This window comes from Meriones unguiculatus, chromosome 19 (genome assembly GCF_030254825.1).
Source record: "Meriones unguiculatus strain TT.TT164.6M chromosome 19, Bangor_MerUng_6.1, whole genome shotgun sequence".
In the NCBI taxonomy this organism is placed as follows: Eukaryota; Metazoa; Chordata; class Mammalia; order Rodentia; family Muridae; genus Meriones; species Meriones unguiculatus.
Window position 1 is genome coordinate 38,058,163 of NC_083366.1, and position 17,903 is coordinate 38,076,065.

General features: G+C 39.9%; 1 protein-coding gene across 1 annotated transcript in view; it reads left to right on the top strand.

Moving 5' to 3' along the window:
• Nucleotides 1-17,903, top strand: part of Aoah (acyloxyacyl hydrolase) — a 226,754-nt gene that overhangs the window by 50,361 nt on the left and 158,490 nt on the right. The window contains exon 4 of the mRNA XM_060372382.1: nt 360-459. Within this exon, the coding sequence (XP_060228365.1) occupies nt 360-459 (100 nt within the window). The remainder of the gene's footprint in view (nt 1-359; nt 460-17,903) is intronic.

Consider the following 17,903-nt stretch of genomic DNA (forward strand, 5'->3'; position numbering starts at 1 on the left):
TTTTTCTATTAGGTCCTATAACCTTTAAATATTATTCTCACCTAATCATACTCTTTCTTTTTTTTCCCTTTTCCAGTTGTTTTTATGCTTTTTCTGAAAACACTGGGGTGTTCTGAGAGGCTCACTCATAGCTCAGGGATTGTATGCCCTATCCTGTCCTCAAGACCTAATGCAAGAGGCAGGAGAGATAAGTATTGCAGGAAACTACAATCCAGTAGCTGTGCCTGCCGGGCGAATCTCTAAGGCAGGCTGTGAGAGCATCAGAATCTGTCCTGGGGGTTTAACTCTTTGATAGAGCTTCTACTTCCTAATGCCTGAGAGATCTTAAAGAGCTTTTGCTTTGCTCCATTTTCTGTCAGACTCAGTGAAGCTATGAATGCTGATGTGGTGTGCCATGCTCTGAAATTGTGCAAGCAGGATGCTGTCCAATCACGGTGTCATCTTTACCCACTTCCCCAGGTGAGAGGGTTCTGCTCTGAATGTCACTTTCCAGTAGCCTTTAGGCACTTTGGAAATGTTATAAAGGGAGACTCAGGTTCATTTGCTCAGTCATTTGTGGACTGGAAACTAAAGAGCCAAGGCTAGAATCTGCATATATAAGAAAACGGTGCATTTTTCTTTCTGAGCCTGGGTTACTGTGCTCAGTATACTTTTTCCTGAAAAATTTATAATTGAATTTTTTATAGCTGTTAAGATTCTGTTGTATATATGTACCACATTTTTAATATCCGTTCGTTAGTTGATAGATATGGAGAATGTTTCTATTTCCAGCTATTGTGAATAGCGCTGCAATGAATACGGATGTATAGGTGTCTCTGAAGTAGAGTATAAAGTCCTTTGAGCATAATATTTCCAAGAGTTATGCCTGAGTCACATGGTAGCTCTAGTTCTAGTGTTCTGAGGAACGTCTAGAGTGATTTCCAAAGTGGATGCACTAGATTACAGCAGTGTATAATGGTTCCTTTCTGTTTCCATCAAATTCCATCATTTGTATCAACACTGATGGCCTTTCATTCTGACTGAGGTGAGATGGAATCTTAAAGTAGTTTTAGTCTACAGTCCAGTGGTGGCAAAGGGTATTGAACACCTTTTGAATGTTTCCCAAATTTTGTAATTTATTTTGAGAACTATTTATTTTCATATCCTTTTTCAAATTAGGCTGTTTATTTCATAGAGGTTTGTTTTCCCCTGGCATATTCTAGTTACTAATTCTTTATTATATGTATAACTGGCAAATAGTTTCTTCTATGAATTGTGTCTTCATTTAACAGTTTTCTTTGCTGTTCAGAAGCTTTTTAGTTTAATGAGATCCCATTTATGAAGTGTTCAGTTTTTCTCCTATGCTATAAGAGTCATATTCAGAAATTCTTAACTATACACACATATTAAAGTTCATTCCCTACTGTTTCCCCTCGCATTTTCAGGGCATCAATTGTTTAACCAAAGAATTTGATTCATTTGTAGTTAAGTTTTTTGCAGTGTAAGATATAGGGTTCAAGTTTCATTCTTTTAAATATCAATGCCCAGGTTTCCCAGAACTATTTGTTGAAGATCCTATCTTCTCCAATGTATATTTTTAGATTCTTTTTCAAAAATCAGGTAGCTACTGTTGTGTAGACTCATTCCTAGGTACACTATTTTGTACCATTGATCTAAACGTCTATTTTTGTGCCAGAATAGTGCTAGTTTCCTTGCTATGACTCCATAATATAATTTGAAATTAGGTATGCAGATACCCACCAAGTGTTTTTTTGTTCAGGATTGTTTTAGCTTCCCTGGGTCATCTGTGTTTTCATATAAAACTTATGACTGTCTGTTTAGAATGTCCCTGGGATCTTGATTGGGATTACTTTGAACATGCAGATTGCCTTTGGTAGGCCTAAGAGCCATTTTCATTATACTGATTCTTCCAGTCCAGGAGCATGGTGGGGAGGAGGATGGCTTACCATCTTCTAGTGTCTTCTTCGGTTTCTTTCCTCAGTGTCTTAAAGTTTTCATTGTAAAGGTTTATCATTTCCTTGGCTAGGTTTATTCCTGGATATTTTGTGGATATTACCTTGTGGTTACTGTGGATGGAATTATTTTACTGTTTTTCCCCCAATATGCTTGTCCTTGCTATGTATGAAGGCTACTGATATTTACATAACAATTTTGTATCCTACCTCTTTGCTGAAGGTGTTTATCAGATGATATCTTCAATTAGTCTGTGTAAAATTATTTCATCTTACTTCACCCTTGATCCCCCTTCCCGTGCAAAGAATGTCTAAATTGTTCTTGAGCTGGACTGGTGATAGATATGATATATAGGACAACCAAATAAATAAAGAAATCAGAGAACCAAGTAAGTAGTGAACTCTGGGATTTACATCTGCCTTTAACCCTCAGAAATCAACTGAGTTACTCTTACAGGGTAACCAGCTCATTTCAGCATGTCCAGAACATTTCAGGGATCAGCACTAAAAATTCCATATCCGAAAAAAACCTGGTCAGCTGGTTGTTTTCTTCTGAGCTTGACTGTCCTTGCCCATAACATGAGTATGATAAAATATAACCCTCACAAGCTCCTTCAGTAATACAACCAAATATCTACAACGATTAGCATAATACCTACAATACCTGTACACCATAATACATTCAAAGTATCAACTAAAAATGACATCTAATAAGATTATTGTCACAGTTAGGATTATTTGAGGTTTTTTTTTTTTTTTAAGAATCTCCAGTGTCATCTCATTTGGAGCAGCTTTTGGCTCAATTGTGGACAGACAGGGCTGTAAATGCTGACATAATTCTGTCTACACACTATAGATCAGAGTACAATATAAAACTATTTAAAGTTCACAGTATTGATTTTTATGAGCTTCCTAGTCAAATAATTATATACCCCTTTTTCCTAGAATTCTGATTTTTCTGTATATAATAACAAGTTTGGTGTTTTTCAATATTTATGTTTAAATGAAGTCAATTATAATACTTTGTGGCTTAACCAATGCACATGATTTTCTGGCTAAAAGTATTAAATATCAGAGGTTGGACAGACAGGCTTAGTTGGTATAGCACCTGCTATGCAAGAATGAGGGCTTGAGTTTCAAACCCAGATCCAAGTAAAAGCCAGTCATGATGGCACACATTTGTTATCCTACCGTCGGGGAGGCAGAGACAAGGGAATCCCAGAAGCTTGCTGCCCAGCTACTTCCAGGCCAGTGAGAAACTGTGCTAGTTGTGGTTTCTCTTGCTAGAATAATATATAAGGATCAAAAGAAACTTGGAAAGGACCAGGTTTATTTTATTGTACAGTTCATAGCCCAACATCTAGGAAAGTTGGGGAGGAAACTCAGGACAGGAACCTAAAGGTGAGAACTGAAGAGAAAGCCATAGAGTAATCTGTTTCCTGGTTTTTCCCTCACCTTCCCAGGGTAGCATTACCCATGATGGTCCACATAAATCATCAGCCAATAGAATGCCCATAGGTATGTCAGCACTTTTGAATCAAGTTGACATTAAATCCATCCATCACAGAGACTCTGTCTCAAAACAACAAAGCAAAACAAAAGATAAACAAACAAACCAATATGGACTGCATCTAAGGAGCAAAACCTAAGACTGAGCTCTGCTCACCGCATCTCCAAAATATAATAAGGGAATGGGGAAGAAAGGAAAGAAGGAGGAAGGGAGGGAGGGAGGGAGGGAGGGAGGGAGGGAGGGTGGGAGGGAGGGAGGGAGGGGGAGATGGGGAGAAGGACGGAAGGATAGGAAGAGAGAGAAAGAGAGAGAGAGAGATGCATACCACAAACCTGTCCTCCTGATCAGGAAAAATGGAAACAAGTGCCCAGAGCACATCTTTCCTGCTTCTTCTGTAATTGCCTGTCAATGAAATTGCCCTAATTCCTCCCAAGGAGCTGTAGATTCCACTGATTTGTAAAAAAAAAAGTGAATTACAGTGGTTGAGTAAATTCTGGTGGTCAAGTAGCATGTGACTATTGTCTCATCATAACCACTGTTTGATATTGGAAGAAGAAAATGTATTTCTGTGTAGGATGGCAAACATATTAGTCATTTTATCACCATTATGACAAGATGCCTGAGAGAATCGATTTAAAGTCAGGAAAGGCTTGCTTGTGCATGTAGTTCAAAGGTTTCCTTCTGTGATCACTTGGCTCTGTTCATAGGCTTGTGCTGGGATGAGAGAAATCAATATGGAAAGATTCGGGGAGCAAAGCAACTCACTATGGTGAGAGAGAAAGAGAAGGGGCCAGAAGGAAGTTTTCCACCCCGAAAGGCACACCTTCAATTAGAACCTATCTCATGGGTTTTCATTACTCCATAGTAGCCTGTCACATTTGAAGCTCTGCCATAAGTGCATGTGCTGATGAGGTCACATCATGATTCAGTCACTTCCCCAAAGTCCATCTCTGAGCATCACCTTGGGGACAGAGCTTTAAGCTGATTGGGCTTTGTGGGGACATTTCTAATTTAAATCATGGCAACAAATGATTTGAGTTTTAGTGGTATCCACAAGCACCACGATGTATAAGCAACCTATCCACAGCTGTCCATACAGCATTCAACTTGATCTGATCATAAATGATAGCGTTGACTTAAACGTACTGTCTTCAGTTAGGTTATATGCCAGATTTCATTTCTTAACCCCTCCCCCAAATTTAACCTCCTACTTTTGTTTCTGTGGTAGAATTTGAACCTTGGGCCTTTCACATGCCAGCCCTCACCCCACCCCTCTTTCAGCTGCCAACAAGTTGGGAACACTTCAACAACCCTCTTTGGTTGGGAGTGACAGAAAGTATTTCATCTGGAAGTGTTCAGCTTTCACTCAGGGCATCCTGAGCTGCTGGTCAGCCTGAGCCCTTCCCTCTGCAGCGGCCTCAGAAACTTTCTTCACTTCCTATGCCCATCACTAGTCTCTGTTTCTACAAATGATCCAGAAAAGCAGAGTATTCCCTTCAGATTCATAGCTCTCTGCCTCGAACTTTTCTTTAACTGGCATGTCCTGAGTGTTTCTCACAGACTCTGGAGAAAGAGGTCAAGCTTCACCTCTGAAGAGAATCTTCAGCCTCCTAGTCTTCCCTATGACAATCCTTTCACTGTCTCCAAAATAGCCACTACTCTGAAATGTCACCATAAATCTGCTCTTTTATATAAAATTTTATTCTTGAATTTCATGTTGGTGGAATTAGTCAGAAAAGATAGATGATCCTCTAACTTTTCTACCTCATTATGATCCAAAAACCAATATGCAGTCAGCAGACATTCCCGATCTTGAATTTTCAGCTTTTCCATGGCTTTCCAATCAGCTATGCAATCATGAGCGAAAACAACCCACACTCTTCCATACTTTGTTGCTAGCATTGGAGGATATGTTGTTTTCATATCTCATTATGCCTGTAAGACATTCATCTTTGTAGACATGATACTTAGCCCTGGGTTATAAAACAGGAACTGTCTTAGACAACTTTGCCCACTGTAGGCTCACGTAAATGCCCCGGGATTCTTCGGGTGATGAGACTGCATAGAGTGTGTATAGCATATGCATTGCAAGCTCATCTCAACTACCACCCTCTCTGTAAAACAATTCCTCTCTCCCTTAAAATGCTAATTTTCCTCTCAACCAGCATCATAAACTAATTTCCCGTACTTAAAATGTTCTAATGACTGATCCAAGTGCTTCAGATGTATCAGTTCAGTTAATCTTATGAAGTTGGTGTTGTTGTCTACATTTTATAGACTAAGATAGTAAAGTTACGTGGATTTCTTTATTAGGATACAAGGAATGGTATGGGTGTAAATGAGGAAGGAGAAAATGAGGAAGAGAAGACAGAAGTAAAGCAAACACCACACAGATAGTCATTCTTTTTCCTTTCACACAAAACAGAAGAACGACTAGTGCTGGTGTGTGCATATTTATGCGTACAAAGCCTGATTCTCACAGCACAGCTTACATGCTAAAATTCGGCTATAGCTCTTCCTTCCTCAGCTGCACCCTCTGCCCCTCCCCAGTCCAGAAATTCTAGGCAGACTCTGCCATCTTTAGTAGGTCAGTCTATTATAATCCTACTACAGACACCTTCCATATTTATCAGCATCCCAAAGGTAAATGCAAAACTGATTTCCCTTGTCCCCCGACTCCAAAAGAAAACTGTGTTTAAATAGTATACCTCCTTGGAGCTAGGTCCTTCACATTCTTTCAAGCTTTCAGGACACCTAGTCTGCCTGGAGGAAGAGCACTGTCTTTCTAAGCAGGCAGACTTCAAAGAAACTTCCATGGGGAATCTAGTTCCATAAGATCCAGAAGGTCTCTGGCATGAGAGGATGGATGTGTGGTCACAGGGAGTTCTTCTGGAATCTGGTTCCCAGAAAGCTGACATACATGGTTATGGGGAGGAGTGAGTCTGTTCTTTAATTACATAGAAGTGACATGTGACAAATTTTTATATGGCTTGAAAATAAACAAGTTGCCTCAGGACTATTTTCTGTAAATATATATATCTGCCGTCTCTTATAATTTGAGTTCTTTTTTTTATGTTTTTTTATTTTTATTTTTATTTTTATTTTTTTATCAGTTACATTTTATTAACTCTGTATCCCAGCCGTGTCCCAATCCCTCATTCCCTCCCAGTCCCTCCCTCCCTCCCTCATCTCCACCGTGCCCCTTTCCAAGTCCACTGATAGGGGGGACCTCCTCCCCATTCATCTGATCCTGTTTTATCATGTATCTTCAGGACTGGCTGCAAAGCCCTCCTCTGTGGCCTAACAGGACTGCTCCTCCCTTCGGGGGTGGGGAGACCAAAGAACCAGTCATTGAGTTCCTGTTAGAAATAGTCCCTGTTCCCCTCACTTTGGGAAACCAATTGGTTACTGAGCTACCACAGGCTACATCTGAGTGGAGGTTCTAGGTTATATCCATACATGGTCCTTGGTTGAATGTCAGTCTCAGAAAAGACCCTGTGCCCAGATATATTTGGTCCTTGTGGAGCTCCTATCCTTTCCCCATCAGACTAACTCCCCTTCTTTCTTATGATTCCCTGTACTCTGCCAAAGGTTTGGTCATGAGTCTTTGCTTTAAAAACACTGCTAGTTAGAGTCTTTCAGATGCGCTCAGTAGACTCCTGTCATACGTTCAATGCACATCCCATCTGTCTTTCTAAACGAGGATTGATCATCTTACCCCATGTCTGCTCAATTGATTATCTTTTTTAGGTGTATAGATTTCATTATGTTTATCATATCTTATAGGTCTATATAAGTGAGTATATCCCATGTTTGTCTTTCTCCTTCTGGAATATTTCACTCAGAATGATCTTTTCTAGATCCCACCATTTGCCTGCAAATTTCATGATTTCCTCCTTTTTGATTGCTGAGTAGTATTCCATTGTATAAAAATACCACAATTTCTGTACCCATTCCACCGTTGATGGACATCTGGGTTGTTTCCAGGTTCTGGCTATTACAAATAGAGCTGCTATAAACATGGTTGAGCAAGTGTCCTTTTTGTGTACTTGAACAAACTTTGGGTATATACCTAGCAGTGGTATAGCTGGGTCTGGAGGAAGCACTATTCCTATTTGTCTTAGAAAGCGCCAGATAGCTTTCCAGAGTGGTTGTACCAGTTTACATTCCCACCAGCAGTGGAGGAGGGTTCCCCTTTCTCCACAACCTCTCCAGCATGTGTTATCGCTTGAGTTTTTCATCTTGGCCATTCTGATGGGTGTAAGGTGATATCTCAGGGTCGTTTTGATTTGCATTTCCCTGATGGCTAATGAGGATGAGCATTTCTTTAAGTGTTTTTCTTTTTTTTTTTTAATTTTTCATCAATTACACTTTATTCATTCTGCATCCCCCCATAAGCCCCTCCCTCCTCCCATCCCAATCCAACCCTCCCTCCTCCCTCTGCTTGCATGCCACTCCCCAAGTCCACTAATAGGGGAGGTTCTCCTCTCCTTTCTGATCTTAGTCTGTCAGTTCACATCAAAAGTGGCTGTATTGTCCTCTACTGTGGCCTGGTAAGGCTGCTCCCCCCCCCCAGAGGGAGGTGATCAAAGAGCAGGCCAATCAGAGTATGTCAGAGGCAGTCCCTCTTCACATTACTATGTAACCCAATTGGACTCTGAACTGCCCTGGGCTACATCTGTGCAGGGGTTCTAGGTTATCTCCATGAATAGTCCTTGGTTGGAGTATGAGTCTCTGGGAAGTTCCCTATGTTCAAATTTTCTTGTTCTGTTGCTCTCCTTGTGGAGACCCTGTCCTCTCCAGCTCTTACTATTTCCCAGTTCTTACCTAAAATTCCATTCACTCTGCCCAACAGTTGCCCATCAGGCTCAGCATCTGCTTTGATAGTCTGAAGGGCAGAGGCTTTCAGAGGCCCTCTGTGGTAGGTTCCTAGGTTGTTTCCTGTTTTCTTCTTCTTCTGATGTCCATCCTCTTTGCCTTTCTGGATGGGGATTGGACGTTTTAGTTAGGGTCCTCTCTCTTGCTTAGTTTCTTTAGATGCACAGGTTTTAGTGGGTTTGTCCTATGTTGTATGTCTATATGAGTGAGTATATACCATGTGTGTCTTTTTTAAGTGTTTTTCTGCCATTCGATATTCCTCTGTCAAGAAGTCTCTGTTTAGCTCTGTTCCCCATTTTTTAATTGGATTACTTGGATTGCTGCTTTTCAGCTTCTTTAGTTCTTTGTATATACTGGATATTAGTCCTCTGTCAGATAAAGGGTTAGTGAAGATTCTTTCCCAATCTGTAGGCAGTCGTTTTGTTTTGATGACGGTATCCTTTGCTTTACAGAAACTTTTCAGTTTCATGAGGTCCCATTTATTGATTGTTGCTCTTAGAGCCTGTGCTGTTGGTGTTCTGTTCAGGAAGTTGTCTCCTGTGCCAATGAGTTCTAGGCTGTTCCCCACGTTTTTTTCCAATTGATTATAATTTGAGTTCTTACACAGCACAGATTTAGGGCTAAAATTTCAAGGACAAAAATAGAACTCTTCCTCCAACAAGGCCACACCTCCTAATAGTGCCACTCCCTATGGCCAAGCATTCAAAACAATGAGTCTCTGAGAGCCATGCCTATTCTACCACCACACCAAGTTTTAGCCAGACATCAGCGACAGCTACTGAATCACAAAAATATCAGATATTTTCTTTCTAAAGCTATTATGTGGGAGGAAGTGTGTCACTGTGGAGGCAGGCTTTGAGGTTTCCTGTGCTCAAGCTATATGTATATCTAGTGTGACACACAATCTCCAGCTGCTTTTGGCTCAAGATGTAGAACTCTCAGCACTATGTCTGTCTGCACGCCACCAGGCTTTCCGCCATGATGATAAAGGACTAAACCTCTGAAACTGTAAGCCAGCCTCAACTAAATATTTTCTTTTATAAGAAAAAAAAATAGAATTCTTTCTGAGATGCGTTCCTTGGTCATTTCTATCCTATGCAGGTGACAGTGCCCGTCTGTTCACAATCTTGCCCTTAGCCTCTGAGCTCAAGCCACAATGTCAGATGTTACTATCTCCTCTTCCCCAAGCTGAACCTTTGAAACTCTAAACAAAACAAATGTTTTCTTTCATAAAGCTTGCCTTGGTCATGATGTCTCTTCACTGCAATAGAACACAGACTAAGACAGTTCTCATGTCTCCATAGTGTCCTTTGGTCGGTGACAATTTCTTAGTCTTTCTCTGCATTTTATAGCCTTGACAGTTTTGAGACATCTGTGGCATGCACCTCACCCAAACAAATTGGATATGTTTGATGTTTCTCTTGGTAGACAGGGCTATAGGTTTGTTTCCTTTTGAGCAAATAGCAGATGGCTAAGATCAAAAACTCAAGTAACAATACACGCCTGCACTGTAAGCATCTATTCTTCCCTTTTTAGTAAACCTTTCTGACCCAGGCCACAGTTTCACTTTGGGAATATATGTCCTAGCTAATTCCCTATAATGACAGCCAGTGCATGAGGAGCCCTGAACTTGAATGAGAACCTTCTGAGGGCATACTCTCAGGCCTACAACAGCTCTTGGAATCAAATAGGTAGTCAATAAATGGTGACTTAAGAAATAAACCCATGGGTCAAAAGAAACATACAGAAAAACATAAAATTGGCAAGAAGATTGGAATATACTCTCCTGCCTGCTCACAACCAGACACTTCTGGTAATCAGCAGTTGTTCCTTTTTCTTTCTTTCTTGGCTTTAAAAGATATTATTATTAATTTATCTACTTTACATCCTGATCATATCCCCTCTCTTGCTTCCTCCTGGGCCCACCTTCCCTCTCTTCCCCCTATCTCCATCCCCTAGTCCTCAAAAGCCACAAGCCCTCTTTCCTTACCAACTGACCCCAGAGTTCTTATCCAAGAATACTAATCTCCAATTCTAAGATCAATTTTAGTGTGTGTGTGTGTTCCTATGTGTGTGTGTGTGTGTATGTTTTAATTCATGCCTGTTTTCTGAGATCCAAGTCTCTCAAGTTTGCATGTATCTCTTCATGACTCTAATAAAGACTTACCATTTTGTGATAGATACTGACAAAAAATGAATTAAATGTTCTCAGCTTAATAGAATTCCTTTATAAAGGAAACAAAACCACTTGTTTTATCAGAATTTCATGGGAACCTGCATGACTCCCCCTCTTCCCCAATTCTAGAAGATAATCATTCCAATACTAAATTAGACATAGTATTTTCTCTGTCCTGTTTGATATTTGGTGACCTTCCCTGTCTGGTATTTGCTTGGCTGTAACTGTGTGTAGTCTGATTAGGATTCTCTTATGCAACTAAATGAAGAAAATATACACTGTTAAATAAGGGGAAAGTGATCATCAGTGGTGGAGTTAGAAGTGTTTCCTTCTGATTAGTCGTTGATCGCTACGGTTGGCAAAATATTAGAAAATTCAATGTTCTTTCTTAAAAAAGGAAAGAACAATTTACAGCCCTTGGACTTCATTTGGTACCTTAATATTCTGGAAAACTGAAAGTGTCTTAAATGAAATTAAACCTAATTATCTAAACTCATTGTTATGGATGAATGATCACTAGACCTTTGGGGACTAAGAACAAAAGAAACACTAATCAATCAAAAGCAGATTGGGAGAAGCTGACAGGTTTTAAGACAGAGACAGTCATGTTTTATTCCTATAGTGCATTTTCCAAAGCTGTTACTACATGACAGTACACATTAGGGGTCAATAATAAAAGACAATACAACCTTGGCTCACCAAAATCTTCCATATAGTTTCCAATATCCTAATTTTACATATGAGGAAAAAGCTGAGAAAGTTGTTTGCTCTATGATTTAATTGACAATATTTTCAAACTTCCTGTTTAAACACCAGAGGATTTTTAAACAATGTAATAGACAAAAGGATGGCATTTAGAAACAGAAGGCCAGCCTAAAATGAAACAGAATCTGGTATTCAGAACTGATCATGAATATGTTTAGATATCTTTATTTTATTTTTTTTATTAATTACACTTTATTCATTTTGTATCCCCCCATAAGCCCCTCCCTCCACCCCTCCCGGTTCCACACTCCTTCCCCCTTCTTCGAGCCTGTCCCTCCCCAAGTCCACTGATAGGGGAGGTCCTCCTCTCCTTCCTTCTGATCTTAGTCTATCAGATCGCATCAGGAGTGGTTTCATAGTCATCTTCTGTGGCCTCGTAAGGCTGTTCCCCTCAGGGGGAGGTGATCAAAGAGCAGGCCAATCAGATTATGTCAGAGACAGTCCCGGTTCCCATTACTATGTAACCCACTTGGACACTAAACTGCCATGGGCTACATCTGTGCAGGGGTTCTAGGTTATCTCCATGCCTGGTACTTGGTTGGAGTATGAGTCTCTGGGAAGACCCCTGTGTTCAAATTTTCTGATTCTGTTGCTCTCCTTGTGGAGTTCCTGTCCTCTCCAGATCTTACCATTTCCCACTTCTTACATAAGATTCCATGCACACTGCCCAACAGTTGGCCATAAGTCTCAGTGTCTGCTTTGATATTCTGCAGGGCAGAGCCTTTCAGAGGCCCTCTGTGGCAGTTTCCTAGCTTGTTTCCTGTTTTCTTCTTCTGATGTCCATCCTCTTTGCCTTTCAGGATGGGGATTGAGCATTACAGGGTCCTCTTGATTAGTTTCTTTAGATGTATAGATTTTAGTAGGTTTATCCTATGTTGTATGTCTATATGAGTGAGTATATACCGTGTGTGTCTTTCTGCTCCTGGGACAGCTCACTCAGGATGATCCTTTCCAGGTCCCACTATTTACCTGCAAATTTAATGATTTCCTTATTTTTCATTGCAGAGTAATACTCCATTGTGTAGATGTACCAAAATTTCTGCATCCATTCTTCAGTTGAGGGGCATCTGGGCTCTTTCCAGCTTCTGGCTATTACAAATAAAGCTGCTACAAACATGGTTGAGCAAATGTCCTTATTGTGTACTTGAGCCTCTTTTGGATCTATACCTAGGAGTGGTATGGCTGGATCTTGAGAAAGCGCTATTCCTAGTTGTCTGAGAAAGCGCCAGATTGATTTCCAGAGTAATCAATCAAGTTGACATTCCCACCAGCAATGGAGGAGGGTTCCCCTTTCTCCACAACCTCTCCAGCATGTGTTGTCACTTGAGTTTTTGATCTTGGCCATTCTGATGGGTGTAAGGTGAAATCTCAGGGTCGTTTTGATTTGCATTTCCCTAATGGCTAATGACGTTGAGAATTTCTTTAAGTGTTTCTCTGCCATTCGATATTCCTCTACAGAGAATTCTCTGTTTAGCTCTGTTCCCCATTTTTTAATTGGATTACTTGGTTTGCTGCTTTTCAGTTTCTTTAGTTCTTTATATATACTGGATATTAGCCCTCTGTCACTTTTTATTAAAACACATTTGAAATCAATGGCAAAATATGGAGTATTCACTTACATCTTAGAACTAAACACTAAACATGATGTGTGTGTGTGTTGGATGTGTGTGTGTACTGTATGTGTGTGTGTGTTAAGGGGGAATATTAACGTAGATGCTTACTTGTTTATGATACCAAAACAAATTCCAGATAAGCTAAACTTTAAAGAAGAAAGATTAGGGTCATACCACAAACAAAGAAAACCCTGAGAAGTTTTACATGTAATTTTTGATCAAGAAGTCTGAAAGGAAAACATTAATGTATCTGCCATGTACAAAGGGCCAAATGGAATATGGGAAAGATGGTTTATAATATGCCAGACAAAGAATTCTTTTTCCCTATGGTCCAAAGCACTCTTAAAAAAAGCAAGGAAAAAATGTCTAAGGGCCACAAACAGGTCATTTACAGAAAGAAAAAAAGAAAGAAGAAAGACAGAAAGAAAGACAGAAAGACAGACAGACAGAAAGAAAGAAAGAAAGAAAGAACCAAAGAACCAAAACTTAGAGGTAAAAATTCACCCTTTTTATCATTAAAAGTACAAATTTAAAATAAGACTCCCTTTATTTTTTATGTATTTGCTGCCACATAATTCTTTGATGGTCATTAAGCAATAAGTTATCACAGAAATACCAAAGGCCACTAAATTAAACTACTCTATAAATAGTTGAGGTATAAAAATGGTTGTGAAACTGAGCATAAAACAGTGTTTGGACTAGATTCACTCTTCAGTCTTTTCTCCAAGCATCTCAGTGATCTTGCCAGGGAAGCCAAGATATACTTTTTATTTAAATCCAGATTTCGAATCTTAGAGAATTTATCTATTTAGATTTCCTTAACTAATTTTGGAGGCATGAAACTCAAGTAAATGTCAACAGTCTTGGAAGGAAAAAAAGTGATACAAATAAGCTACCCTTGACTTAGAGTTTTTGGGAGAAATCAGAAGAATCTAGGGATAAAGCTGTTCAAGATATTTATTTTATTTTATTAATTACATTTTATTCATTTTGTATCCCCCCATAAGGTCCTCCCTCCTCCCCTCCCGATCCCACACTCCCTCCCCTTTCTGCATGCATGCCACTCCCCAAGTCCACTGATAGGGGAGGTTCTCCTCTCCTTTCTGATCTTAGTCTATCAGTTCACATCAAAAGTGGCTGCATTGTCCTCTACTGTGGCCTGGTAAGGCTGCTCCCCCCTCAGGGGGAGGTGATCAAAGAGCAGGCCAATCAGATTGTGTCAGAGGCAGTCCCTCTTCCCATTACTATGTAACCCACTTGGACTCTGAACTGCCCTGGGCTACATCTGTGCAGGGGTTCTGGGTTATCTCTATGAATAGTCCTTGGTTGGAGTATGAGTCTCTGGGAAGTTCCCTGTGTTCAAATTTTCTGGTTCTGTTGCTCTCCTTGTGGAGACCCTGTCCTCTCCAGCTCTTACTATTTCCCACTTCTTACATAAAATTCTATTCACTCTGCCCAAAAGTTGACCATCAGGCTCAGCATCTGCTTTGACAGTCTGTAGGGCAGAGGCTTTCAGAGGCCCTCTGTGGTAGGTTCCTAGTTTGTTTCCTGTTTTCTTCTTCTGGCTTTCAGAAGCCCTCTGTAGAAGGTTCCTAGGTTGTTTCCTGTTTCCTTCTTCTTCTGATGTCCATCCTCTTTGCCTTTCAGGATGGGGATTGACCGTTTTAGTTAGGGTCCTCTCTCTTGCTTAGTTTCTTTAGATGCACAGGTTTTAGTGGGTTTGTCCTATGTTGTATGTCTATATGAGTGCGTATATACTGTGTGTGTCTTTCTGCTTCTGGGACAACTCACTCAGGATGATCCTTTCCAGGTCCCACCATTTACCTGCAAATTTCATGATTTCCTTATTTTTCATTGCTGAGTAATACTCCATTGTATAGATGTACCACAATTTCTGCATCCATTCTTCAGTTGAGGGGCATCTGGGCTGTTTCCATCTTCTGGCTATTACAAATAAAGCTGCTACAAACATGGTTGAGCAAAAGTCCTTATTGTGTCCTTGAGCCTCTTTTGGATATATGCCCAGGAGTGGTATGGCTGGATCTTGAGAAAGCGCTATTCCTAGTTGTCTGAGAAAGCACCAGATTGCTTTCCAGAGTGGTTGTACCAGTTTACATTCCCACCAACAGTGGAGGAGGGTTCCCCTTTCTCCACAACCTCTCCAGCATGTGTTGTCACTTGAGTTTTTGATCCTGGTCATTCTGATGGGTGTAAGGTGAAGTCTCAGAGTTGTTTTGATTTGCATTTCCCTAATGGCTAATGAGGTTGAGTATTTCTTTAAGTGTTTCTCTGCCATTCGATATTCCTCTACAGAGAATTCTCTGTTCAACTCTGTTCCCCATTTTTTAAGTGGATTACTTGGTTTGCTGCTTTTCAGCTTCTTTAGTTCTTTATATATACTGGATATGAGTCCTCTATCAGATAAAGTGTTGCTGAAGATTCTTTCCCAATCTGTAGGCAGTTGCTTTGTTTTGATGACGGTGTCCTTTGCTTTGCAGAAGCTTTTCAGTTTCATGAAGTCCCATTTATTGATTGTTGCTCTTAGAGCCTGTGTTGTTGGTGTTCTGTTCAGGAAGTTTTCTCCTGTACCAATGAGTTCTAGGGTATTCCCCACTTTTTTTTTCTAGCGATTTAATGTGTCTGGTTTTATGTTGAGGTCTTTGATCCACTTGGACTTCAGTTTTGTGCAGGGTGATAAGTATGGATCTATTTTCATTTTTCTACATGTAGACATCGTTGGACAAGCACCATTTGTTGAAGATGCTATCATTTTTCCATTGTATGGTTTTGGCGTCTTTGTCAAAGATCAGGTGTCCATAAGTGTGTGGGTTTATTTCTGGGTCCTCTGTTCGGTTCCATTGATCCACCATTCTGTTTCTATGCCAGTACCATGCAGTTTTTAAAACTGTTGCTCTATAGTACAACTTAAGATCAGGGATGAAGATACCTCCAGAAGATCTTTTATTGTAGAGGATTGTTTTAGCAATTCTTGGTTCCTTGTTATTCCATATGAAGTTGAGAATTTTTCTTTCCAGGTCTGTAAAGAATTGTGTTGGTAATTTGATGGGAATTGCATTGAATCTGTAGCTTGCTTTTGGTAAAATGGCCATTTTTACTATGTTAATCCTGCCAAGCCATGAGCATGGGAGATCTTTCCATCTTCTCAGATCTTCTTCTAATTCTTTCTTCAGAGACTTGAAATTTTTTTCATACAAGTCTTTGACTTCCTTGGTTAGGGTTACTCCAAGGTACCTTATGTCATTTGTGGCTATTGTGAAGGGTGTTTTTTCCCTAATTTCTTTCTCAGCCCTTTTGTCTTTTATATACAGGAGGGCTACTGATTTTTTTTTTTGAGTTAATTTTGTATCCGGCCACTTTGCTGAAGGTGTTTATCAGCTGTAGGAGTTCCCTGGTAGAGTTTTTGGGGTCACCCACGTATACTATCATATCATCTGCAAATAGTGATAATTTGACCTCTTCCTTTCCAATTTGTATCCCCTTGATCTCCTTCAACTGTCTTATTGCTCTAGCAAGGACTTCCAGAACTATGTTGAAGAGATATGGAGAGAGTGGGCAGCCTTGTCTTGTCCCTGATTTCAGTGGGATTGCTTTAAGTTTCTCTTCGTTAAGTTTGATGTTGGCTATAGGTATGCTGCATATCGCCTTTACTATGTTTAGATATGTGCCTTGTATCCCTGATCTCTCCAATACTTTAAACATGAATGGATGTTGGATTTTGTCAAATGCTTTTTCAGCATCTAGGGAGATTATCATGTGGTTTTTTTCTTTCAGTTTGTTAATATGGTGGATCACATGATGGATTTCCGTATATTGAACCACCCCTGCATACCTGGGATGAAGCCTACTTGGTCATAGTGGATAATATCTTTGATGTGTTCTTGGATTCGGTTTGAAAGTATTTTGTTGAGTATTTTTGCATCGATGTTCATAAGGGAGATTGGCCTGAAGTTCTCTTTTTTTGTTGGGTCTTTGTGAGGTTTAGGTACCAAGGTGACTGTGGCTTCATAGAAGGAGTTTGGTAATGTTCCTTCTGTTTCTATTTTGTGGAATAGTTTGAAGAGAATTGGAGTTAGCTCTTCTTTGAAGGTCTGGTAGAATTCTGCACTGAAGTCATCTGGTCCTGGGCCTTTTTTGGATGGGAGACTTTTGATGACTGCTTCTATTTCTTTGGGGGATATAGGACTATTTAGTTGATTTATCTGGTCCTGATTTCAGCTTTGGTAAGTCAAATCGATCAAGAAAATTGTCCATTTCATTTAGATTTTCAAATTTTGTGGCATATAGACTTTTGAAGTACGTCCTAATGATTGTTTGGATTTCCTCAGTGTCTGTAGTTATGTTCCCCTTTTCATTTCTGATTTTGTTGATTTGGGTGGTGTCTCTCTGACTTTTAGTTAGCTTGGCTAAGGGTTTGTTGATCTTGTTGATTTTCTCAAAGAACCAGCTCTTGGTTTCATTGATTCTTTGAATTTGTTTTCAATTGATTGATTTCAGCCCTGAGTTTGATTATTTCCAGCTGTCTACTCCTTTTTGGTGTGTCTGCTTCTTGTTTTTCTAGGGTTTTTGAGTGAGCCATTAAGTTGCTTGAATGAGCTGTCTCGAATTTCTTCTTGAAGGCACTTAGTGCTATGAACTTTCCTCTTCCTTCATTGTGTCCCACAAGTTTGGGTATGTTGTGTCTTCATTTTCATTGAGTTCTAGGAAGATTTTAATTTCTTTCTTTATTTCTTCCCTGACCCAGCTGTCTTTTAGTAGCAAGTTGTTCAGTTTCCATGTATGTGTAGGCTTTTTGCTATTTCTGTTTTTATTGAGGCCCAGCTTTATTCCATGGTGATCAGACAGGATACAAGGGATTATTTCAATCTTCTTGTATCTGTTGAGGCTTGATTTGTGACCAACTATGTGGTCTATTTTGGAGAAGGTTCCATGAGGTGCTGAGAAGAAGGTAAATTCTTTTGTGTTTGGGTGTAAGGTTCTGTAAATGTCTG